The following is a 26,055-nucleotide window of genomic DNA, read 5'->3' as shown; positions in this document are numbered from 1 at the left end:
GAGCCAGCCACTCCAGATAAGTGGTATATGATTTAGAAACAAAAATTCTCTAAAGAACCTCACTCCTAAGAACAACACGTTTGTTCATATTATTTATCATAAAAGACATGAAATATACTTCCATATCATTAAAAATATTTTTGTTCTATATTCATGGGAGGAAAAAAAAAAACCTTCTTTATAATCTCACTAAGATTCAAAGTAGGAATACTTTACCTTTCACATTTTTTTTTCCTAGCAGCTGGTCCAGAGATTGAACCCTGGACCTTGGTGTTATCAGCATCATGCTCCAACCAACTGAACTAACTGGCCAGCCCTAAAAGTATGAATATTTTTAAAAATATGGGCATAATATGACAAATTCTCAATGTGTTGAGATCTCTGTGGAAATAACTAAAAGCCAATTTGTAGAAGAAGAAAGGAGAAATCGTTTTACTCTTCTAAGTTCAATACCTTCAGATGATGGGAGACAGTCTCAAAATTACAGTAAAAAAGGTAAACCATTAATTGCCTTTCCTGGTTAATAAATATAATATTTTTAATCAATATTCATTCAAGGGAAAATTGTTGTAATCTATAAAAATATAAAAAAAAAGTTTTCCAGTCTCTCTGTTGTAACTGATGGGACTAACAGTAACATATTTTGGAAACTACAGTTAATCTAATATAAAGTTGCAAATTGTAAACTTCTCAGTGTCAGTTCATTTAAATGTTTTATAATATTCTTCAGTGATTACAATTTCTTTGATTCAAATACATAAGCAAATGCACAAGCAATAATGTAAGCAGTACATATTAACACCACTACTGCCTAAACTTGATTAAACAAATGAATAATTTCACAATTAAAAATACATTTTCAGGCAAAGTTAAATATGTTGACACTAGGAGTAATATATTTTTACAAGTGTGGGTGGGCTACAAAGGTCTTGGCTAAAGTGTATATATTGCAGTACAAAGCATAACAACAGAACTTTTGAGAATGATACTGGACATTTCAGACAACTTCAAGACAACAAATTAACTCCTAAGTACTGGCTCAATTCAAGCAGTATTCCTGTAAAATACACATTTCACAACTCAAATTATTACCTAAATATTGTAAAAAGCTGCTTCGAATACACTATGACAGAACGTCTGTGTAAGTACAATATAGTCACTCATTCTTTATTAGATTTTTTTCCTCCCTGAGTCCATATCTACCAATTCTGTTGACTTTGTAATATTTGTTACAAAATCAACCTTAAAATATTTCATAGCACACTCAAATTGTACAATTCTCTTTTTTTTGGTGGCTGGCCAATATGGGGATCCAAACCCTTGACCTTGGTGTTATAACACCATGCTCTAACCAAGTGAGCTAACTGGCCAGCCATACAAACTGTATGATTCTTACGGTACTTATTGTACTTTGGCTTCTAGTAAACCACTGGACATAACATGATCATGACCACTTATACAACTACTTGCATGCCTCAGGGCATCTGCTCCAAGATAGGCCATTAAAAGATCAGTGCGGCGAATGAGTATTTGCATGAGGTCTTCGGCCAAAGTTTCTATACTTGAATAGCGCACCTTCTCAAAGTCAAAAATGTCTTTGAGAAAGAAAAGAACTTGATTCTGGAAAATGAACACAAAACAAATTGGTGTTTATTAGACCAAAACTACATTAAATGTAAAGAATTACTAATATTGTAATGAGCACTGAATAAGGAGTCATTAGACCTAAGTTCCAATGCTAGTTTCATATCTCTTTGGAAAAGGGACTTGAACAAGTGATATAACCTTTTTGGGTCTCATTTTCTTTTTCTGTAAAATAAGGGATAATATCAGGGCTAATGTGATGATCAGAAAAGATAATCTATAAGATGTGCCTATAATTATAAGGTCAGCCAACCCAAACAGCCCTAGCCTCGTTCCTTCTGGTGAGCGAGCGAACAGCCCGGATTACTCTTTCCCTTCAGTCCCCTTTGGAAGGAGACGGGGGCAGAGAGCCGTGAAGAGAGGTGAGCACACCACCGGCCCCAACAGCCCAGTTAAAGGACACTCAGACGTGGCGGGGGTTCTGTAGAGGCAGTTCCATTTATTATCACACAAGCACTTGCTTTTATAGGCAGATAGGGAGGGGAGGTTTTTTACATAATCTTATCAGCTTAAAGGTCAAGAGAGCATGCATCCTGTCTCAATGCCTCGCTATTGCAACCTTGAGCGCGGAAGCGGTTTTTTACATAATCTTATCAGCTTAAAGGTCAAGAGAGCATGCATCCTGTCTCAATGCCTGGCTATTGCAACCTTGAGCGCGGAAGCGTGTATTTGGCCAATAATGGGTAAGGCAAGGTTCCCGCAGACACCCCCACCCTACTTCCTCCCAGCGCCGTCTTAGGCTGCCACATTAATACGCCCTTGTGGGCCCATAATGGCGCCGCTTGTAATGTCACTTAAGGTGGCGTTAGTTTTTAAGGCCCAACAATAAGGGCTAGTTATTAGTTCTTTTCCTTCAAATGTTACCTCTGAGCATTGATACCACTTTAAGACAAAAGAATAAACTATTTCCAATAATCGTGTATTATAATTTTAAATGTACATTCTTCTGTACAACAAAAACCTTAAGACACATGAAAAATAAAAATAATTTCAGGTCTTAAATTAGTGGAACATCTTAAAGGATATTTCATTTCAGTAAGTTAATACTTATGTTGAAACTCATTTTAAGCAAGTTGTATACTAAGTAAGTTTCAGCTGTTACATCATGATGGAAAAAAAGTAACAGTAAAAAACAGGAATATTTAATTTCTATCCTCCAGAAACAAAATGTTAAGAAGTGCTAAGAAGGCACACTTTATAGATTTACTGGATTTTATAGCTAGAGGGGTCATTAGCAATCAACCTGTCAAGTCCCTTCACTTTATAGATGAAGAAAAGGAGGACCAAAGAATAATTTCCAAGTTAGACTGTCATAAATGACAGATTTAATTCACAGCCCCTATTTTTTCCTCTAAAACATGCACCTTACATTTGGGAGGCCAAGTAAATAAGTCAAAAATCAAGGAGTTCTGAATGACAATAAAATAAACATTTCCTAAACCATTTGCACAAATATTACATTAACTGCACATATACACAATAATTTTTTAAAATGAACAGTAGGGCCGAGCCTGTGGCGCACTCGGGAGAGTGCAGCGCTGGGAGCGCAGCAGCGCTCCCGCCATGGGTTCGGATCCTATATAGGGATGACCGGTGCGCTCACAGCGCTCACTGGCTGAGCGCAGTGCGGCCAGTCTCAAAAAAAGACATAAATAAATAAATAAATAAATAAATAAATAAAAATAAAAATAAAAATGAACAGTAAAGTGAAACATCCAAATATTCAAACATCCAAAATTTCTGAATTCATACTTGATTATGTTTACTTTTATTTGCTCCTTGAAACTTGGCCTAAACTCAAGACTATTAAATAGAGAGACTTTCCTCAGCACTTTTCGGGCCAGAAAATTCTGCAACAAGCTGCACCTTGTGCTTTGGCAAACTTAAACTGTTGACATTGGTATACAACTTTTTTTTTTTTTTTTTTGTCTTTTTTTTTTTCGTGTCCGGCAACGGATCGCAACCCTTAGTATCGCGCCCGTACCGGACCGGGACCGGCAACGGGATCGCAACCCTCAGTGTCGCGCCCGCACCTCGCTCAGCCAGTGAGCGGGAACCGGTCTGTATGTGGGATCCGAACCCTCGGCGGGAGCGCAGCCACGCTCCCAAGCGGCACACTGTAGCAGTGCGCCACCAGGCCGGCCCTACAACTTTAAACTCCCATGTTATTTCTCACAACTTGGATTTTATTATTCATATTATCTTGAACTAGAACTTATTCTATATTACCACATGTGTAATAAAGACATATCCTGTTTGTTTATAAATTTCAAAAGTGCCCATGTATGATGAATAAACCATCCACATTAATTTGATTGTAACATGGCAACACCATGCAAGACCATATATCCATTGCAGAAGGAAATGATAAGGTGAATGGACTTGAGTCTATTCCAGAATAAAACACCAAATCTATAAAATATTGGTCCACTCTAATAATAGTGGTATTTAAAAATGCCACTAATATAATACTGGCATTTAAACACTAAATATAGATGATTTTTATAACTTTATATTTTTAAAATAACATTCTTTCTTCTACAAAAGCAAAAACAAAACAAAATAAAACCTTATCCACTTTTTGATTTAGAAAATAATTCAATGACTGAACATACCTTAAAAAAGCAACATAAATCATAGAGAGAATTTCTAGGACCCAAAAAGCCCCAGGCTAGAACTGGGCTGATGTGCTCACAAATAGCATAAAAATGGGCAAAAAATCCATCTGGGATCTGTTGGGAAATAAAGGAGAATCAAGTTATTTTTACCTTTCTGTATTTGCTTTCCCTAGTAGAGAAACTGAAATTGCTATCTATTATTATAACCAGCTCTTTTTGAAGGCAGACCAAGGGTCAAATATGAGCCAGACTATTAAGAAAGTTAATACACTTACAAGTAACTTTTAGAGCCACAGAATGTTTTACATAGATTTCATATCCTAGCCAATAGTTTCAGATGTGCTGAGAAACATTATTTCTTTCATTCTTTGGCAGCTGGCAGAAACATTATTTCTTAAAAGGCATTTTCAGCTCATAAAAAAAGAAATCATATCAGCATTATAACCAACAATAACAAAAATGCTACAGTGCTCCTTAGCCGTATTCAGTTTTAGGATTATTAAGACTACCATGGTTTCAGATATTTAAAAGCTCTACTCAATTTCTTTCTTTTTTTTTTTTTTGTCTTTTGTCTTTTTCCGTGTCCGGCAACGGATCGCAACCCTCAGTGTTGCCCCCGTACCGGACCGGGGACCGGCAACGGGATCGCAACCCTCGGTGTTGCTCCCGCACCTCGCTCAGCCAGTGAGCGGGAACCGGTCTGTATGTGGGATCCAAACCCTCGGGCAGGAGCGCCGCCGCGCTTCCCAAGCGGCGCACTTATGCAGTGCGCCACTGGGCTGGCCCCTCTACTCAATTTCTTAACTGTACAAACTGAAAAGGCCTAAAATGATTTAAAAATAAAATTAAGCACTAAATTATTCTTACTAGAATCCTAAACTTTAGTTAAGGAACCCAGTATTATTTAAGCATTTAATTGTATAATTGCCTCTTCTTATGAAATATTAGTATACATACTTGTGTTTAGGAAACTCTAAGTTTATTAACAACTTTCTGAATTTCCCTTGCTAAATAATAACATCCTGTGGGATTTGTCATATAGCATCAACTGGGGATAACTATGCCTTAAGATTCTGTCTCTTGGAGGAGTTATTTTCTATTTTTACAGTCTCTAAGACAATCTTCTAAACCTTGATTTTAAAAACATAATAGTGCTTGCTTTGGCCGCACATATACTAAAATTGGAATGATACAGAGAAGAATAGCATGGCCCCTGTGCAAGGATGACATGCAAATTTGTTAAGTGTTCCATATTTTTTTGAAAATCAATGTTGTTCCCCACATGTATAAAAGATAAATAAATAAATAATAAGTAAGTAAGTAAATAAAAGGAGTATATGATGACAGCAATGCTTAGTGGGTGACATGGGCTAGGGGGTGTGGAGCATGGAGGCAGGATATAAACTTTGAGACTTTTTCAGTAGGGGCTCCAAATTGAACAAAGCAGCTATTAAAGTCAAGTCATTACTTCTCAATTGGATTACATGATGTGGAATCCACTAACCAATTTTTTTTAAATATCAGAGCTGTTTCCAACCATAAACCCTCTCCCACTTAGTTGAAATCCCATGTATGCCTCAATACTTGCTATATTGAACTATACAGAATATTAAGGAAGAGGGAGAAGACATTCAAAAAAGAAGCCAACCCAGTACCAATAAGTCACTCATCTAGCTTGAGGAACAATCCCTCTTATCAGTTGCCATTCCCACATGCAAACTGACTCAGAACGTTTCTTTGACGGGATCCTTAAATTATTTAACAAAGGAGTCCAGGGCATAATGAACTTCACCTTCATCTGTTGCCTTTTCTGTTTCAGAACTGACCAACAACTTGAAGCCACAGCCTAAATATATGCACAGGAGAAAAGCAAGATTTAAATTTATAGGCATATAAATGATTCCATTTAGAAAAGAATGATTTTTATTAAAAATTCAAAGTTTATGTGTCTAAAAAGTTGAAAACATTGACTACTAACAAGAACTAGTCCAGGGTCCTTATACTGTTTATGAATATTAATGAAAAGGTATTTCATTTTTATAATTTTTAAAATTAAATACAAAGCCACTGAAGGAAAAAGGCTGAACTCTGGTACCAAGGAGCTTGGTAATTACAATTCAATTCTCAGTGTTCTTAAGTTCCATTCCTAAGGAGAGAAAAAGTGAAAATATGTGTATACAGATGTACATACGCAAATAAATTATCTACTGTAATAATGAATGCAAAGTAATATATATTGTTCTTTCAGAATAATACTGCTAGAGTATTTGTGGGTACAGCTAACAGTTTTATTCAAGAAAAGAATTAAGAAATACAACCATGATAGGACAAAAGCACCCAGCTGATCATGAAGAAATCTGACCCAATTCTGGCACGACCCAGCTTTGATCAAGGCCACTTTACCAAACCAGTTACAGAAATTAAGAATATGTATTTTTATCATTAAAGCATACTTTAATTGCGGGGGGGAAATGGATTTATTAAAAATGCTTTAAAATTTGTGTTTTTTCCCCACTTTTTAAAATTGTAGTAAAATGCATGTAACACAAGGACTGCCATTTTAAGCATTTTTAAACATACAATTGTGTGGAATTAATTACATTCACAATGCTGTATAATCACTACCTCCATCTATTTCCAAAACTTTTTCATTATCCTAAACATAAACTGTACCCATTAAGTAATAACTTATTATTTCTTCCCCTGAGTTTCTGATAATCTTTAATCTACTTCTGTCTCTGAAATTTTTTTTTTCTTTTTCTTTTTTCTTAACTGACACATGATAATTGTATATATTTTATGGAGTAGAATGTGATATTTGGGTACATATATATATAGCATGCAATGATCACGTCTGGGTATTTAGCACATCCGTCTCCTCAAACATTTGTCACCTCTTTGTGTTGTGAACATTCAACATCCTCTCAACTAGCTACTTCAATTGAATTTATACAATAATTTGTTGTTGACTGTAGTCTCCCTACATTGCTATAGAACACTAGATCTTATTTTTCCTATTTCTCTACAATTTTGTAGAGAAAAATTGACCACCCTCTCCCCATCCCCCCTTCCTGCTTTAAAATTTAAAATCAGGAAGTTCCAAAATAATTGTGAAACTGCCAATTAGGACATTTCATAAAGGCATTCAAACTTCATCATGAAACATGATAACCACCCCATCTTATTTGCAGGTGCACACTTAAAGCCCAACAAAAACCAATTTCAGAGATTTGAATATAGAAAAACAACAGAAACTGAAAACATTCATAATATAGAATATAGTTTAAACCTGTTTTATTTTTGCACATGCCTATTTTTTAATACTATTTGGGAACATGAATTTTTGTACTTAGTTCTTAAAAATATATGGCTAGAAAGATATAAAATATATAGATATATACTGTCACTCTTTTTTTTTTTTTTTAAACTATAGCTGCTATACTTCAGTTTAGTCATTTGACCATTTCAGTTACAGACAATTTTTTGTTAGGCCTGAACTAGTCTGAAGCCTGAGTTTCTTTAGAGGCCTGAAGAAATATTAAAAAAGAATTTCACCTGAAGGTATTGTACTATACATGTCTGATCCCAATATCAAACGATGAGCTCAGTTTCCACACACCATTCCACAGGCAAATGTGTATGTAAATTTTATTAGTCTTTTCAGTTCTGACCATTTTTCATCAAATTTAAAGGGCTGAGAAAAGTAAACCACCACTTACGGTTTCTTTGAAGGAAGAGTTGAGCCAGCGATTATTTACTACATTCTGTATGGATGTGGGTGGATTTTCTAAATCTTCAAAGGAATCCATCAATATAAAATCCAGAACAACATCATAAAAATTTAGATTTTTAACCTGCATTAAATTATGAGTTAAAACAAATTATTATTACATGAGCTGAAATAAAATCTAACCCAATGCTTTATAACATTGTGTTTTTTTGAGTTGACTGACTCAGATTAATCAAAAAAGATTAAAAAGATGAAAAGAGAAAAATATGAAAACTTGCCACCAGAAATTACAATTCACATGGTAGCTCCTCCTTACTAGACCCCATCAAGTGAAATTGACCTTTCCCACCTCTCTATTCCAGGACTCCTTTGCTTATGCTTCTATTCTAGCATCCACAATGCTCATTCTGCTTTGTCATTTAGTTACTGGTATATCTGCCAGTCTTCCCCACCAGGTCATGAACCTCTTGCTCTTTTATTCATTCATCTACATTATATTGTACAACATGAGATTCTACGGTAAACAAACTAGATGCCTAGAGTCTAGCTGGGAAAATAGACAACAACAAAATAATCCCACAAATATCCAATTACAAACTGTGATAAGCACAGTAAAGGAAAAAGTACATGGAGCTCTGAGAGCTTATGACAGAGATTCTGATCTTAAGCTGGACATCAGAGACAGCTTCCATCAGGGAGTGAAGAATCCCAGGTACAGGCAATACTTGTCAGAGGCTTTAAGGTAAGAAGGAATATAGTGGTGTTGAACTGAAAGAAATAATTGAAAGAGTTCTGTAGCTCTCTATGGCAGAAAGCACAGGGGAGAGTGGGTAGACAAGAAGGAAGGGCCAGATCCTGTATGGATTTATGGCCCATGTTAAGGATTTTTTATTTTGTTTTCACAGTATTTTGGTGTGGGGGAGTGGGCTGGTGATGATGGAAGGGAGATGACTTACATATTTTAAAGATCATTTTGTCAGCAGTGTGGAGAGTGGAATTAAGAAAGGAAAGAGTGACTGCGGGGAGAGGAGGAGTGAGCAGGGAATCAAGGAGTACAAAGACTGCAGAGGTAGACCAGGGAAAAGACAATAGGTACTTAGGCCAAGACGGGGATGGCAGGAACAGAGAGAAGTTGAAGAAATTGAAAAATATTTAGGGGTTAAAATTGACAAAACTTAGAGATGAATATGATAAAGTGGGTGAGGATGAGGGAGGGATGACGGATGAGTTCCACGTTTCTGGCCCGTGAAACTGAATGGATGCTGATTCTATTCACTGAGTGAAAGAACTCTAGAGGAAAGATTATGCCTCCATGTATTTTTATCTACTGTTTTCTCTGCCTGCAATGCCTTTTAGCTCCTTATAAATTCATTCTGTAAGCCTCCATTATGACAAGAAGCTCCAGGCTCATATACTTTTCCCACCCCAGTGTTGAAATAAGCCATTCTTCCAAGGACTCCTACTTATTTAGTGGAGAGTGGTAATTAGAAGCCAAGATCTGTGTGCTGAGAACAATTTCTTTTGAGTTGTTGCTGCTCCCAGACCCTTTCAGTAAACAGAGGTATGAAGTGTATGTAAGTTTATGTACACGCAAACCTTTGTATCTATATCTATTGCTATATCTATACATACGAGGATACTTCAAAAAGCTTGTGAGAAAATTCATATTATCCTTTCATTCTATTTTTACACAAACTTTTTGAAGCATCCTCATATGTATATTATAAACTATGGATTCATGCTGACAACTCCAATTTTAATCCTAGTTTTTCATACCTCACTTCTCTAATAGTGAGAACTTGGCTCTGATTTTTCTCAGTATATTTATTTGTTCAATCCTAAGTATGCAGCCAGTCCTCCCACTGAGCTGCCTCTGATGTCCCATCCGAAACCATCCTTACATAGGCCACCATTACCGCCTGCTAGGGCCTGCCTTTTGGATGGGTGGAAGGAAGGAAGGAAAGAAAAGGAGGGAGGTAGGGAAGAAGCCAACAATGGAAAGGAAAGCTTTTTAAAAAACATTATTTATGACTATTGCCCCAATGTATAAAGACTATGGCTGCTATTGTTCATGACTCTATCAGAAGAATGATGTTGTCTCACCACCACACAATTGGTTTTACTGCCATTTAAAAAGGATAAGGAAACAGTGGCCTCAACTCATGTAAATATTATGTGCAAATAACTAAGGGGAATAAATATGATAAAAAATTTGAACTTACCCCTCTAGCAGCAAGTTCCATTTCAGTACTATCCCAGTGATCAGTCTGCTCTAAAAAATAGATCATTTCATCAAAAACGTCTTCAAACTTCTTTGGATTCTGCAGAAGAAAATCCATTTTTATCCTAAACTCAACTTTATTACAAGGCTCAAGCCTACCAGGTAAATAAGTTACTCTTCAAGTAAGTCTGTTAGATCTTAATTCTACATGCCAAGTTTATTTGGTTTACTATTTTGTTGTTCTAATATTTTTCAGATGCCAAGACTAAGAATGTTAGTAAAATGTCATAAGCAAACTGTTTACTACTCAAATATGTCTGCCTATTTAGTTAGGTCAGTCCTTAAGATGAAAACTTGGTTATAGTAGACACTATGTGATTCTTCTGATGCAGTTCTGTTCCTTTTGGAGGAAGGGTTTATCTACCATGGGAAGACCAAGAGAGCAACATAGATTCACACTGAGAATCACGAGTAGTTAATATCACCTTACATTTACTTAGTACTTTATTTTTAAGTTGTTTTCCATTTATCATTTATTTAATCATCATAACAGCCCTCTGAAATAGGGTAACATAAATATAATTCTGTTATACAAATGAGGGAATTGAGGTTCAAAGGGATTGGGTTTGAAAACCAGATGTGCAAATGGCTCAAAGGTGGCCTGTGTTCTGCTGATGTTTTCTCATCAACTGGATAAACCTTGCATGAAGTGGTTCCCTACAGTCTGAATGAAATTCCTGTCATTGCTTCTGCCTCATTCAGTCCCATGAAGATGAGTTACAGTAAGAGGCAGCTGAATTTGTATTCCAGATTTCTGATATCTACACTATTTCCTATAAGCCTCTTCCTGAACAGGATTGAAGGAGGTAAGAAAGGTGTTATTAGTCATAAGAATAGTGGTGGTTATAGTAGCAGATCTAATAATGATGATTCCCACCATGGCATCCACAGACTTTGTAGAAATTTGGCAATAATTTATGAGAAACAACTTGGACAAAATGGTGTGGACTTTATACACAGAAAATAACTCAACTCTATTTAGCTGGATTTTACCATTCCATAATGTATACGTACACCAAAACATCATGTTGTACAAAATAAGAATGTACAAAGTTATCTATCAATTTAAAATTTAAAAAAGGAAAAAAGAAAACTCAACCCAAGTAGAAACTGATGTTCCTCAGGTTACTTTTAATATGTGAACCTTTGCAATTATCTACAAAAACTTTTTCTTCTATTAAAAATTTAATGTATTTTAATTTTCAGTTCAAAAGAAACAAAAACTTGCCAACAAAACTTTACCTTTCGTGCTTTCAGAATTAAAGCCGATAAAATTTTCCTTCCACTCTCAGCAAGGAATATCCTGTTGGCTGTTTCTGAAAGAATTACCTGAAAAAATATCCATTCCAAAACAAAGAAAAAAGAGATCTATAATGAATTCAAATGGACATCCAACTGTATAGCACATCTATGCATAAATAACCCTAATACAGTTAATGCATTGCATGTGGTGATATTTTAACAGACAGACCACAGAGAAAGTCCTAATTTACTAAAATAAAAAGACCTCTTGAAACCTATAATCAAGAAAAGATTAAAGGGACATAAATTTGAACTTAAATTCTGTTTAAATATTAGAGAGTCTAAAATAAATTTTATATAGCCCCAAAACATAAGAAAACAAAGATATTTTGTTACATGACTTTATCTTTTTTTCAGAAAATGAATGATTCATAATTGACTCAAATTTTAAAAATCTAGAATACACACCAATTGATAGTAAGAAAGAGGGTTTTTATTTTAAGTAGCCATTTTTACACACCCACAGCACCAAAAAATATCCTGTTTGGACAGTGTGATGGACCCGGGAAGGCATGGGAGAGGACAATAGCAAATGGAGGCAAATGAAGGGCAACAGCAGGGGAAAAAGCAAACTTAGTAGACTTCATATTTGCCATGAGGGATAGGGATAATAAAGAGCAAGGAGCTGTCCTATTTACATGCACTGGACTCTATAGCAAGAGGGTTGTGAGGAGCCGGATGAAGGAAGTCACTTAATGTTAAAAAAAAATACCTGAAAAGCCTGTCGAACACAGTGAAGTTTGGCAAGAAAATCACTGTCTCCTAGGCACTCCAACATTTCAGTTCTATGTAATAAACAGGGAAGACAATTGTTAAACTACATTCAAGATCAAGCCTACTACAAATTTGGACTCAAACAAGGCTTAACCTCAGGACCTTAATATAAAACACATGTCTCCTCAATACTACAGAACATGTAAAAACAAATTTTTTTTACTTGGACCTAAAAACGTATTTTTCCTTATTCTCATGAACAAATCTAATAAATATCACACAAACACGCAACAACACCTTAATATTTTTCATCAACATAAGCAAAACTGAAATGGTACCTTAGTACTCTTGAGTAAATTTTTCCTTCTTCAACTAAATGCATGGCTTCTTCATAAAAAGGACAGTGGCAAAGAGACTCCAGGCTGTAGGCATGCCGTACTTCTCTGTGTTCTGCAAGCTAAGAATACAGTGGGTTAAAACAGACTACACTGACATAAGAGGAAAAACTATAAAAGAAAGAAAGTAGGATTTCACTAATATCAAAATATACTAAATTTGACTAACCCATAAAGATCATTCAATAACACTTTACAGCTAATAAGATCTGAATTCATTTAATTCCAAAATTCTGGTTTTTTGGGTTTTTTTTTTTTTTGTCTTTTTTGTGACTGGCCGCACCGCGCTCAGCCAGTGAGCGCACCGGCCATCGCTATATAGGATCCAAACCCGCGGCGGGAGCACCACTGTGCTCCCAGCGCCGCGCTCTCCCGAGTGCGCCATGGGGTCGGTCCCAAAATTCTGTTATTAAAAAGAGTAAAACTTTGTAACAGGCTTAGTTCATTTTGAATCCAATTATTTAAATCCATAGGATGCACAGAAAAGCAGTATCTTACAATTCACCAATAAGAATAACTAAAGAGAAAGCATTAAAAAAAAAAAAAAAAAGATTTTACCATCCAAAGAGTACTTAAAAGTATTATAACTCGGGGCCGGCCCGGTGGCGCACTGCTATAGTGCGCCGCTTGGGAAGTGTGGCGGTGCTCCCGCCGAGGGTTCGGATCCCACATACAGACCAGCCGCTCACTGGCTGAGCGAGGTGTGGGAGCAACACCGAGGGTTGCAGTCCCGTTGCCGGTCCCGGTCCGGTACGGGCGCGACACTGAGGGTTGCGATCCGTTGCCGGTCACGAAAAAAGACAAAAAGGGGAAAAAAAAAAAAAAAAGTATTATAACTCATGATTGTAAATGAAGCTAGACTTTCTATAAAAACAATGAGATAAGTTCAATTTGGCTACCCTAAAGAATTTTTCTTACATGCAGTTTTCATTTATTTGTTTGTTTTTGTTTTTTGGTGGCTGGCCAGTACAGGGATTGAACTTGGTATTATATACAGCTTTGATTAACCTTTGTGTAAGTCATGTGCTTGTGGCTAGCATAACAACTCTAAAAATAGGTTGCCAGTCTTCTGAAAGTTCATTAAAAAACAACTACAAACACTATAGAATAGCCAGCTAAGTTAAAAAACCTCTGGAGAGATTTTACTTTTCAATACCAAGTGATCCATTTATGGTATTCTGTGCTGTCTTCTGGGGTTTTTTTAATAACAGTTTTATTGAGATATAATTCACATATCATAAAATTTACCCTTTTAAAGTATATGAGTACAATTCAGTAGTTTTTAGCATACTCACAGGGTTGTGCAACCAGAACATTTTTTTCACCCCAACAAGAAACCCCCTACCCATTAGTAGTCACTCCCAATTCCCCTTTCTCCTTAGTCCCTTTCAGTCTACTTTCAGTATCCATGGAGTTTCCTACCCTTGAAATTTCGTATAAATGGAATCAAGCAATATGTGGTCTTTTGTATTTGGCCTCTGTCATTTAGCATGACGTTTTCAAGGTTCATCCATGACGCAGCATGTATCTTCACTCTTTCTTACGGCTGAATAAAATTTTACTGTATGGATATACAACATTTTATTTACCTATTCCTCACAACTGATGGACATGTGTGGTGTTTCCACCTTTTGGCTATCGTGAATAAGGCTGCTATGAACATTTGTGTACAAGTTTTTGTGTAAATAAGTGTTTTTATCTGTTAATATAACTAAAAATGGAAGGTATATGATGGTAACTCTATGTTTTACTTTTGAGGAACCGCCAAACTGTTTTGCAAAGTGGCTGCCCATTGTCCATTACCATCACCAATGCATGAGGATTCAAATTTTTTCCTATCCTTGATAAGAACTATTACTGTCCATCTTTTTGATTATAGCCACCCTAGGGGATGTGAAGTGATTTGCATCCCCAAATGACTAATGATGTTAAACATTCATTTGCTTATTGGCTGGTCATTTAGATATTTTTCCAAAGAAGATATATATTAAAATCCTTTGCCCATTTTAAAATTGGGTTATTTGTCCATTTATTGTTGAGTTGTAGGAGAGAGTTCTTTACATATTCTAAATACATGCTTTTAATCAGATATATAGTTTACAAATATTTTCTCCCATTCTATTATCTTTTCACTTTCTTGTTGTTATCCTTTGAAGCACAAATGTTTTTAGTCTTAATAAAGTTAAATTAATCTATTTCTTTTCCTTTATCTGCTTTATTTTTTACTTCCTGCTTGCATAGAACATCAAAGTCAGCCAGAGGTGAAAGACAAGGGACTTCTAAGGTCTTTCCTGGGTATGTGCACAGCCCTGTACTTCATGTGGCCTTCTAAGATCCCAGGAATATGCTGGAGCTTTTCAAAGCCTCCTTTGAACATTTCAATGCCCAGATTTTCCTTCTAAGTTTTTTGGTCAGCCTCTTTTTAGCCCCAACTAGCATGGCCACCCAGACAGCTACAATGGTAAACAACCATCACTGATTGTTTTCTATAAAAGCACCAGGAACAGGACTTTGTGCACAGAGTGAGCTCTAAGTCAGGTGATATAAAGACAAGTACTGAGAATCAAGTTTTGGAGGGAGCTGCCATACAGGCCAAACAGTGACAATTCTCTAGGAATAGGGTTTATGGGAAGCACCAAGGCCATTAAATTCCTTCCAGTGGCTGCCACGCTGCTGGTTTTCACAGCTACCATAGCTGCAAGACTGCTGATTTTTCAAAACTACAGGGCAGAGGGAGATCGGAATAGAGTGAATTAAAAATCCAAAACTCAGTGCTCTTATGGAGATTCAGCCATTTTTCTTGAATAAATGTTCTTAGAATTTTTTCGAGTCTTTTATCAATTTGCAGAGTTCTGAAAATTTTGATTTTGACAATTTTTGCCAGTGTTCTTGTTACTTTTGTGAAGATTTTTGGATAGCTTTACTCCACTATTCCGGACGTACTACTCCAGGCTTCAGTTTTGGCACTTTACATGCGGCTGGGATTTGGCACTTTACATGCTAAATGCTTTAACTTGATTATCTCATTTAATCCTTAAAACAACTCATAAAGTAGGTACTATTGTTATATATGTTTTACAGATGAAGAAACAGAGATTTAGATGCTTTGTTTAGATGGTTCTTTGATTATCTCATTTAATCCTTAAAACAACTCATAAAGTAGGTACTATTGTTATATATGTTTTACAGATGAAGAAACAGAGATTTAGATGCAGGAACTTGCCCCAAGTCCCACAACTAAATGGTAAAGTTTAAAACCTGGCATATTATTCCACAGCTTATACTCTTAAGCACCGAACTGTACAGCCTTATGCAAAGAGCTAAGGGATAAGAAGTTTCAGCATCAGCAATATTTAAGATAGTATAAATATGTCTATTAAACCAGAGGTAAAAAAATTTTTTTAAAAAGGTATATGGAGATGACAATGTCTGACATTATACTCCTATAGTCTCTGCTTTAAGTAACATTTCCGCTCATATTTTAAGGAACATAGGTTATGCTAAAGACAAAGTCTTTTGAGGTTAAAGAAAAAACCTAACAGGTTTTAAAAAGTAACTTAGAATGAAAATTCTTTATAAATAAATAGTTTTAAAATTTTGTACCACTGTCAAAACAAATAGGATCCACGTACTCTTACTAAAAGAGAAAAATCCTAAGAAGAAAACTGGGGCTCCAATTAAAGTCTCTACATAGAATAATTTATACTAATAAGAAGTGAACAAATACAAAAACGAGAGATTCCAGAGTCAAGTTTTGATTTGTTGGTCTACCTTGCTTATTTGTTGGATTGGCTGAAGTGATCGTTTAAATAAGCCTCCTAAAATAGGCTTGCAGCTGTGAAAATATATCATATTTAACTATGATAAACTAACACTATCATCAGCTATACTTAAGAGACAATGACATCTCAGAAACACTTATTCAAATCATTAATCTTAAAATTTTTAAAGCAAAAAGCAACTCATTAAAATATTGGTTTAGGGCCGGCCCGGTGGTGCACTGCTATAGTGCGCCGCTTGGGAAGCGCGGTGGCGCTCCCACCGAGGGTTCGGATCCCACATACAGACCGGTTCCTGCTCACTGGCTGAGCGAGGCGCGGGAGCAACACCGAGGGTTGCGATCCCGTTGCCGGTCCCCGGTCCGGTACGGGGGCGACACTGAGGGTTGCGATCCATTGCCGGACACGGAAAAAGACAAAAAAATATATATATATATATTGGTTTAAATTCTCATTTTAGAATACATCTTACAGAACAAATTTTTCGATAAACTTCCCAAAAACTTTTTTAAAGGTTTCAGAAAAGATCAACATTTAACTAGAGCTGAGATGTTACTTCAGAAGCAGAAGTCAATAATACAGTTTAGGGCCGGCCTGGTGGCGCACTTGGTAGAGTGCGGCGCTTTGTTTGGATCCCATATAGAGACCGGTCTGCTCACTGGTTGAGCGCAGTGCGGGCGCGACACCGAGGGTTGCAAACCCATTACCGGTCACGAAAAAAGACAAAAAGGAAAAAAATAATAATAATACAGTTTAATCCTAGCTATGGAAATATGCAATTTACCATAAAAAAGAGGTCCTTTTTTTGCTGGCTAAAACAAAATGTCTTATATTTCTAAGTTATTCTTCCCTCAGAGAAACACATTTTAATATTTTCAAAAAGAAAAGTAATAGTATATTAGTTTGCATGAAAGCATCATCTGGCCATATTATATGAATATTATTATTATATGAATATTATAATTATATGAATATTTCCCATATTCACAAGTACCATAAAATGACCATGGAAGAAATCAATCAAGTCAATAACAACAGCAACAACAAAAACAAACAAAATAGATAAATCCAACAGATGAAGCAACCAGTAAAAACAATGTTTTGGGAGCTGAAGATTTCAAACATCCCACATTACTTCTCTTGCCCTCCATAAGGTACAAGAGGAACTGGGCCTTATTTTCCTTTGCTGAATGTGAAGTAGTATTTTTAAAAGCCGTAATCTATTAATTTAGGACCAGGGTCTCTGAACAACCATGAAGGAAATGTCAAGTCCCAAAACTACTATAAGCGGGGTCCATTTTAATATGGACCATGTTTTCTCATGTTGACATTTTCCTTTCAAATCAATCACCTAAAATTATAAATAGAATTTACAGTTAAAGAAAGCAAACTGTTAACTATCTGTATCCCCTATCTCACTAATAGAAAAGAAGTAAAAAGGGAATAAACCTATGATTGCCACCCTCCCAACTGGTCTTCAGTGATTCTTTCATCCTGGTTACTCATACCCAGTCTCACACTAAACAGGGCTAATCTGTGTAACCAATAGCATATCGGGAAAACGAGAATGTGATTTCTGAGGATAAGTCATAACAGTCATCACTTCCACCTTGCCCTCTCCTGGGGGAAGCCAGGTGCCATGTTGTGAAGATACTCAAATAGTCCTATAGAATACCTGATGTGGTGAGAAACTCAGGTCTTCTGCCAATAGAAAGCACCAACTTGCCACTCATGTGAGTGAGTTATCTTGGGAGCAAATCTTTTAGCTGCAATCAAGCCTTCATAGTTTCACAGAAGAAAAAATTTAAATGACTGATATAGGATATAGCACTCCCTTTCCAGATTATGATTATCCTAAATATTTATCTTTGTAACTTTGTATAATATTATTAGTGTATTTTTTGGATTGCTGTAAACAAATTCCATCAGGTCAGGGAGGTGGAGCTTTCCGTTTAGAGTATGAGTAAATGTATCCGAATTAAAAAAATAAAATTTTATTTTTAAAGAGAAGCCTACAATTTATATATTAAATGCATTCTAAGAAAAATTGGATCTACGGATACAAAATTGCTTACTCTGCAATATTAGTTTCTACCTATTAAATGACAATCTCTTTAACAGATGGAACAGGAGTACAATGTGATGGTATCCTAACATTTAAGACTTTTTAGAACTTGAAAGAAAAATATGCTAGGTGAAAGAAGCCAAACACAAAATATCACATATTGTATAATTCCATTTATATGAAATGTCCAAAATAATGCAAATCCATAGAGTCAGAATGTAGATTATTGGTTGCATGGGCTGGGCGGTGAGGGATAGGGAGTGACTGCTAACGGGCAGCAGTTTATTTGGGTGGTAATAAAAATGTTCTGGAATTAGAAAGTTGTGCTGACTGCACAACTCTGTCAATATACTAAAAACCACTAACTGTACACTTTAAATGGGTGAATTTTATGGCATGTGAATTATATCTCAATAAAGACATTATAAAAAAAATTTTTTCAGGTGTGGTTCCAAACCAATGTTTGGCAAAGCTTATATAGGAAAATCTTGTTAATCACTTTCACAAATGATTGGCCTAGCTTAGAGAAAAGCCTGTGCCAGGAATTGTTTTAATCTAAATAGGCAAGAAATCTTTCTGGTAATTCTGAATAAAGCTTTCAAATGATCAAAACCTGATTAACTTATCAGAGTTCTGATCTAAATTTCTTAATAACTTTTTCCATTAAAATGGTTTTCCCTAATTTAAGTGCTTTGCACTTAGTAAATGCAGTTAAAAATAATTTAACAAACATTTCTTATTACATAAAAGAATTCATCTTGGAACATTCACATTCTGAGATCATACGTTTATACCCTAGAAGCACTCCTAGGATGTTTCTTGGATACTGAATCCTTCTCTTGTATATTCATGCGTTTTCTTTTCCATGAGGATTTTAAAACATTTATTAGACCTTATCAAACAACAAATTTAAAGTGAGTATAATGAACACCTGGAAAATTTTTTTTTTTTTTTTTTTTTGTCTTTTATCTTTTTCCGTGTCCGGCAACGGATCGCAACCCTCAGTGTTGCCCCCGTACCGGACCGGGGACCGGCAACGGGATTGCAACCCTCGGTGCTGCTCCCGCGCCTTGCTCAGCCAGTGAGCGGGAACCGGTCTGTATGTGGGATCCGAACCCTCGGGCGGGAGCGCCGCCGCGCTTCCCAAGCGGCGCACCTATCCAGTGCGCCACCGGGCCGGCCCTGGAAAAATATTTTTTAAAGTTACATGTTAGAAAGAAACTTTAGAGCAATTAGGTATATTGTTCCTCACAGCATGAAAAAAAAGCAAAGTTAATAACAATTCTTCTCCTTACACACCATCTAGGACATAAGTGTCTATGTAACATAAAGATAAACAAACATGTCTGTATCAAATAGTAAAAGGAAGAGGAAACAACTTTCACATAGAACAAGTGGATATAGTCTATTGCAAACTTATAAATACAAAACTATTTTTTAGAATATAAACAATTCAGGAGATGATACAGTTAAGTGATAGCTAAAATATGCACAGACAGGAAAGTCTGAAAAAGATAAAAGAGATTATGGATCAGTAAAGCTTTTAAAAACGCAGAATCAAAGTCTAGGGTACAGGGAATTGAGATACTTAAAGCATTCCACATGAGAGAATAAATTTACACATCAGTTACAGATGCATAATACTATCTATATAAAAAAAAAAGACAGATCCTCGTACTGGCCAGCTACCAAAAAAAAAAAAAAAAAAAAAAAAAGCATCTAATATCCAAAATCTACCATAAAAATACAAATATTCTTAGATAAAATTGGCCATATGTGATTTTTAAAGTTGTGTTAAATAAAAAAAAAAAAAAGAAAGAAAAGATGATTTCTTTGCAAGCAGTCTCCTTTTGTACAAAACTCAAATCTCATTAAAAAACAAATTACCCATAGATTTATAATCCAGTGGTCACTACTATTTACACATTAGTGTATTTATGTCTAGGCTTTTTTCCTCTGCCTACATATGAGGGTACTTTAAAAAGCTCATGGACTATGCTATTTACCCTAAGTGAATCATTTGTTCAGCATATGCATGTATTGAAACAACATACTGTACACCCCAAACATGTAAAAGTACATGTTAAAAAAAGTTCATGGAAATATTTGTATTATCTTTTAATTCTATTTTTCCATGAACTTTTTGAAGTACCCAAGTACTTCAAAACACATACTGTATATGTGTTTCTTTGTTTCTTTCTACAAAATTACAGTCATACCCTCTACATAAAACTTTATATATTACTCATTTCACTTAACAGACGTTCATTCCCATGTTATTAAAAATTATTGGAAACATGTTAATGGTACAATAATATTCCAAATTAAGGTATATCCATAATTAGACTCTTTTCAGTTTTTCATCGTTATTAAAATGCCACAGTCAATATTTTTATATATAAATTTTTGAATCTGATTACTTCTTTGGAACAAATATCTAGAAGTATGATTTCTAAACTAAAGAACCTGAACATTTTTAAGACTCTTGATATAAGCTGAAAAATTACATTCAGATACTAATTTATATGCCTCACTCATAATCTACAGCATATGAAAATGCCCATCTAAAATGTGTTTACCTACCAGCCAGCCACAAAAAAAAAATGTGTCTACATGTCCACCTCCTTAAAGAGACTACAAGCTCTCTTCATCTTTGTATATTCATTTTTGTATATATTCATCTTTGTATACAGGTATTTACCACATGGTAGATGCTAAAAAAATAGTGACCAAACTGAATTACAGCACAATGGCAAAACTATACTGTCCAGCTAAAAATGAAAGAGAAATCTTCATTAGGAATATATGTGTCCTACCTCTGCTGCTGAAGCAAACGAATCAGTTGATGCGACACTCAAGGTATCTCGCAGGCCAAAGTCATCCACATTCCCCTTCATGGTGATATCTGTATCTTTATCTTAAAAGTAAAAGGTGAAAAGTTCAGAAACTGATATTCTTATCACTGCCACCACATTTCACTTTATAGTTTTTTCCCCCCTAGTCTTTATTTAGACTATTAGGACCTAAAAAGAAAATAATAAATTAATGGGATATAATCTGACAAGACTCTCTAAGTGTATCCATTGTTTAACTAATTCTACCAAGCAGAGGAGAAAGTGCTATAAAGCAGAATTTATTTTTAATTTAAAAAGGGATTAAACTTAACTTTAGATTAAAAGGGCTTTTGAATATATAATAACTAGAGTTCGATTAGTTACTGCTTATGGTAAAATCAGCATATATCAAAGCTACTTTAAAACAGAGCAGTTTATTTGCAAGTGGTCTTGCCCAAATTGAGAGAACTGGTAAATTAACGCAAATCAACTGAATTATTAACATAAAATGTTGTCTCGGGCTGATCTCTCAGGTAAGCTGATCAATTAAAACAATTCAAGAACATATTTACGAGTTGTTCAGGCTGTACGGCCGGTTTAAAAAACTAAACAGCCAAGAAAGATGAGATTTAGGTCCCTGATGTTTACTCTGGTTATTTGAGGGTCAAAAATAACTGCCCCAATGATTTTAAAAGGCTGAAAAAGTTTAAATACTTTGGAAATGGTTAATCTGGCCATACTAAGACAGGCTATCTCTTAGCAACACACGGCATTCTGAATTTGGGTGTGAATATCCTCACATATTATTATAAAGAATTCAACCGTTAACATTAAATTTTCAAATACTTTACTTGCTTACATATGTGACTACATTGTAGCAAACAATCAATATACCTCAAAATTTGTCACAAGCATGAAAGAGCAAAGATTAAAATATAAACAGATTTTTCTTATTTTGATTCTCAATCTGCAAAATTTGTGAGACATTTAGCTTTTATAAAAAGAAACCAGAAATCTCCTTGGCTTTCATTCATCCAAATTTCTATTCCATCATTTTTCCAAAAATAAAATTCATTACCTTTTCCAGAAATATTTCAAGTCCTGTTTAAACCCCAAAGTACCAGAAAACACAATTTGTGACTCTACATAGGAAGTATAGAGTCTTTTAACTCTATACTTAATTTTAACTCAAAAGCTGTGCAACCAAATATATCCCAAGCTCTAAACCCAGCACAAGAAAGAGTAAGCCACAATTGGTGCAAGATTCATTCCTATTAAACATCAAAAATAACCATACGTGTAGAAAGAAAAATATTTTTTTCTTTATTTTTGGTGGGACCAGATTTTACATTTTAACTATTTGCCTTCCAACTTTAAATTATAATTGTTTTCAGATGAAGTTTACATCAATCCTTTTAAAGTACTTAAAACTTTTCAGCTTAAAATCCTTCTACCACTAAATGACTATTAATGGGACAAAAATCTCAGGTTAAAATATCCTATTTAAAAAACATTTTAGAAATTTACATTTTTTTCAATCAAACTAGAGAATGAAACAACATAATTGTTTTTAACACTTATAAACAGGTACAAAACTTGTAATTTTGGACACTCAATTATGCAGAAAAAAATCCCATAATTCTCTTTTCAGTGTACATAAGACTTTAAAAAAAAAATGCATACACACACTTTGAGCTTATCCATAAAATTTAATCAGCATTTACAATCTTCAAAGCATTATCTCCTTAATTATTTTCTATTCTTAGTATTACTTGTGCAAAAAGAAATCACAGTACAATTTTCATCATGCCAAAGCATTTTCAAAGCGGGATTAAATTTAAGAGTCAATTAACTTTTGGTTCCATATACCTTTTGCTATTTTCAGAGTGAAACACAGACATTTATCTTGTGTCACTTTACCTTTCAGAACATTACCCATGAGCTGTTAAAAGTCTGTTTTACTTCAGTCAACAGTAACCAGCCATTCATTGTTAATCAGATCAGTTACCATGGCACTACTTCATAAAAAAAAAAAAAAAAAAAAAGTAACAAAGAAAAACAGCTCAATTCCAGAGGAATTAGAAAGAGTTACTCATTAAATCCAACTCCACAAACCACAGACCAAACCTCTTATTTCAGGAATGGTTATGATTCCTGGCATAGCAGCTTAATAAAGAGAAATAATACATCTGTTTTTTAGATAAGCCAATAAAAAGTATAGAGAAAGAATCTTGGGCAATATCCCAAATTAATTGCTTTCATGCATCCAATTAAAATTTAAAATGCTTTTTCTAAAAAGTGTCATCAACACTTGATTGTGGTATTGAAAGACAGGGACAGCATGGAAAATTGAAAACCAAAGGATTCATCTTAGTTAATATTTTCAGAAACTTCTTCCTAAATGTTTCTTAGCAGGAAAAAGAAATGGTAAAACCACAATGAAATATCTTTATACACCTACCAGAATGACTAAAATTGTAAAAAATGGCCATTTTCGTTTCTCAAGGATGTACAGCAATGGAAACTCTCATCCACCAATGATGGAAACATCAACTGGTAGAACCACTTTGGAAAGTTTGGCACTATCTATGAAAGTTCAAGACTGCATTCTCTATGAACAAGCAATTCTTTCATTGTGTTTTACAGAAATGCATGTTTATATGCATAAAAATTTTCATAATAGTACTGTTTATAATAACCCCAAACTGCAAAAAAAGAATCCAGCTGTCCATCTACCACAGAATACATAAACTATAGCACATTCATACAATGAAATACCATACAACCATGAAAATGAATGACCTGCTGCTACATGCAAGAACATGGATGAATCTCACAATATGTTGAATGAAGAATTATATGTGTAATTGCACTCATACAAAACTCAAAAACAGGCAAAACTAAACTACCATGATCAGGGCTACACAGTTGTTAAAACTATACAGAAAAGCTAGAAAGTAATTAGCATGAGCATTGGGATACATTGGGAGGGGTACGGAGACCTTCTGGGGAGTTGGCAATGTTTTACGTTTCTATCTACATTATAGTTACATAAGAGTATATAAATCTCTATACTTTTTTGTTTTGTGCACTTTCCTGTAAGGGTTTAAATAGAAGAAAACAATATTGACAATTAAATCTTGGCCCTAAACAGCTGAGAATGCAATCTTGAGATTCAAAGCAGGGGGGTGGGGGGTGGGTCGTAAGACAGTGAATGCTTTCTGTATTTCAATGTTGGTAAAGAAACTATTACTTAGCTTAGACATGAATTTTATTGAGGAAGCATCTATAATGATGCTAGGTTCAAAAAGTCAAAAGTCCCAATAAGTCTGTTAACTATTACAGCAAATTAAAATAATTTATCTGCACCCCATAGGGGAATACCAATAGTAGTAATAGTAGTCTATAATGTCAAGCATATACCACTCACAACCTTTTTTCTCCCAGCTCAGTCTTTCTTTGCTATTTAGTGATTGGTTTAGAATTTTAAGTGGTAATATTTAGGTGGGGATAATCAAATATTTTCAAGAAGACGACACAGAAACTAAGGGATGGTTGCTACTTAATGACAATAACAGTGTGATGGAATTAATTAAAATAAACATTTCTTTTCACTTACTACTTACCAGATACCAAGTTACATGCTTCACATATATTATCTCATTTAACTCTCACAATAACTTTCAGGTAGATACTATTACTTTTCTCATTTTATACATCAGGAAGCTAATGCACAGAGAGGTTATGTAACTGGTCTTCACTCAGATAGCTAAGAAATAGAATGACAGGGTTCAAATCTGGTCATTTGACACCAGATTCCATGCTATAAAAATAAGGAGCTATGGTGTCCAGTACAGTAGCTGCTAGCCATAGTGTCTATTAAGCACATGAAATGAGATGTACTATAAGTATAAAGTACATAACAGAGTTTGAAGACATAGTACCAAAAAATATAAAATATCTCATTAATACATACTGGGCTTAAGAAGAAAACATTAAAATTAATTTCACCTGTTTATTTTTAGCTGTTAATGTGGTTATTAGAAATTTTTAAATTATATTTGTGGCTCACATTGTATTTCTATTGGACAGCGCTATCAGAGCATCCCTTTTCTATCTTACCCAGAGTACAAAGAGTTTATAAGTCCATTAGAAGATCCAGATTCTATTCACATTTTTTGGGTGACTACTATGTGCCCAGGCAGTCTGCTAAATGCTTTCACAGACTATTTTATTTCATTTAACATACATAACTGTTAGATGGAAAAAACCTAATTATGTACGATGAATGTTTTACTGTAACTAGAACAAAAAGCCATTTTCTTTTTTTTTCTTTTTTTTTTTTTTCCTTTTTGTCTTTTTTCGTGACCGGCAGCGGATCGCAACCCTCAGTGTCGCGCCCGCACCGGACCGGGACCAGCAACGGGATCGCAACCCTTGGTGTTGCGTCCACACCTCGCTCAGCCAGTGAGCGGCCGGTCTGCATGTGGGATCCGAACCCTCGGCGGGAGCACCGCCGCACTCCCAAGCGGCACACTGTAGCAGTGCGCCACCGGGCTGGCCCCAAAAAGCCATTTTCTAATCAAATGGCTCCTCATCTAGTTTTCATAATTTTCTGTAATCTCTGACCATCCTACCCATCCAATATTATTTTCCGTTAATTACTAACCCCCCCCCCCCCCCAAAAAAAAAA

The 26,055-nt window shown here is 35.2% G+C and overlaps 1 protein-coding gene across 1 annotated transcript in view; it reads right to left on the bottom strand.

Moving 5' to 3' along the window:
- Positions 1–512: 512 nt before the first annotated feature.
- The window catches only part of FAM73A (family with sequence similarity 73, member A), a 74,857-nt gene continuing 49,314 nt past the window's right edge, over positions 513–26,055 (bottom strand). Inside the window, exons 7-15 of the mRNA XM_008568361.1 lie at positions 21,345–21,445; positions 12,628–12,746; positions 12,288–12,360; positions 11,516–11,602; positions 10,215–10,313; positions 7,982–8,116; positions 6,055–6,108; positions 4,260–4,376; positions 513–1,620 (exon numbers count right to left, since the gene is read on the bottom strand). Of these exons, the coding sequence (XP_008566583.1) occupies positions 1,402–1,620; positions 4,260–4,376; positions 6,055–6,108; positions 7,982–8,116; positions 10,215–10,313; positions 11,516–11,602; positions 12,288–12,360; positions 12,628–12,746; positions 21,345–21,445 (1,004 nt within the window). The 3' untranslated portion in view covers positions 513–1,401. The remainder of the gene's footprint in view (positions 1,621–4,259; positions 4,377–6,054; positions 6,109–7,981; positions 8,117–10,214; positions 10,314–11,515; positions 11,603–12,287; positions 12,361–12,627; positions 12,747–21,344; positions 21,446–26,055) is intronic.

The sequence above is a fragment of the Galeopterus variegatus genome, unplaced genomic scaffold (assembly GCF_000696425.1).
Source record: "Galeopterus variegatus unplaced genomic scaffold, G_variegatus-3.0.2 Scaffold404, whole genome shotgun sequence".
Lineage (NCBI taxonomy): Eukaryota > Metazoa > Chordata > Mammalia > Dermoptera > Cynocephalidae > Galeopterus > Galeopterus variegatus.
Note: the sequence above shows the minus strand (reverse complement) of the source record. Positions and strands in the feature narration are given on the sequence as shown.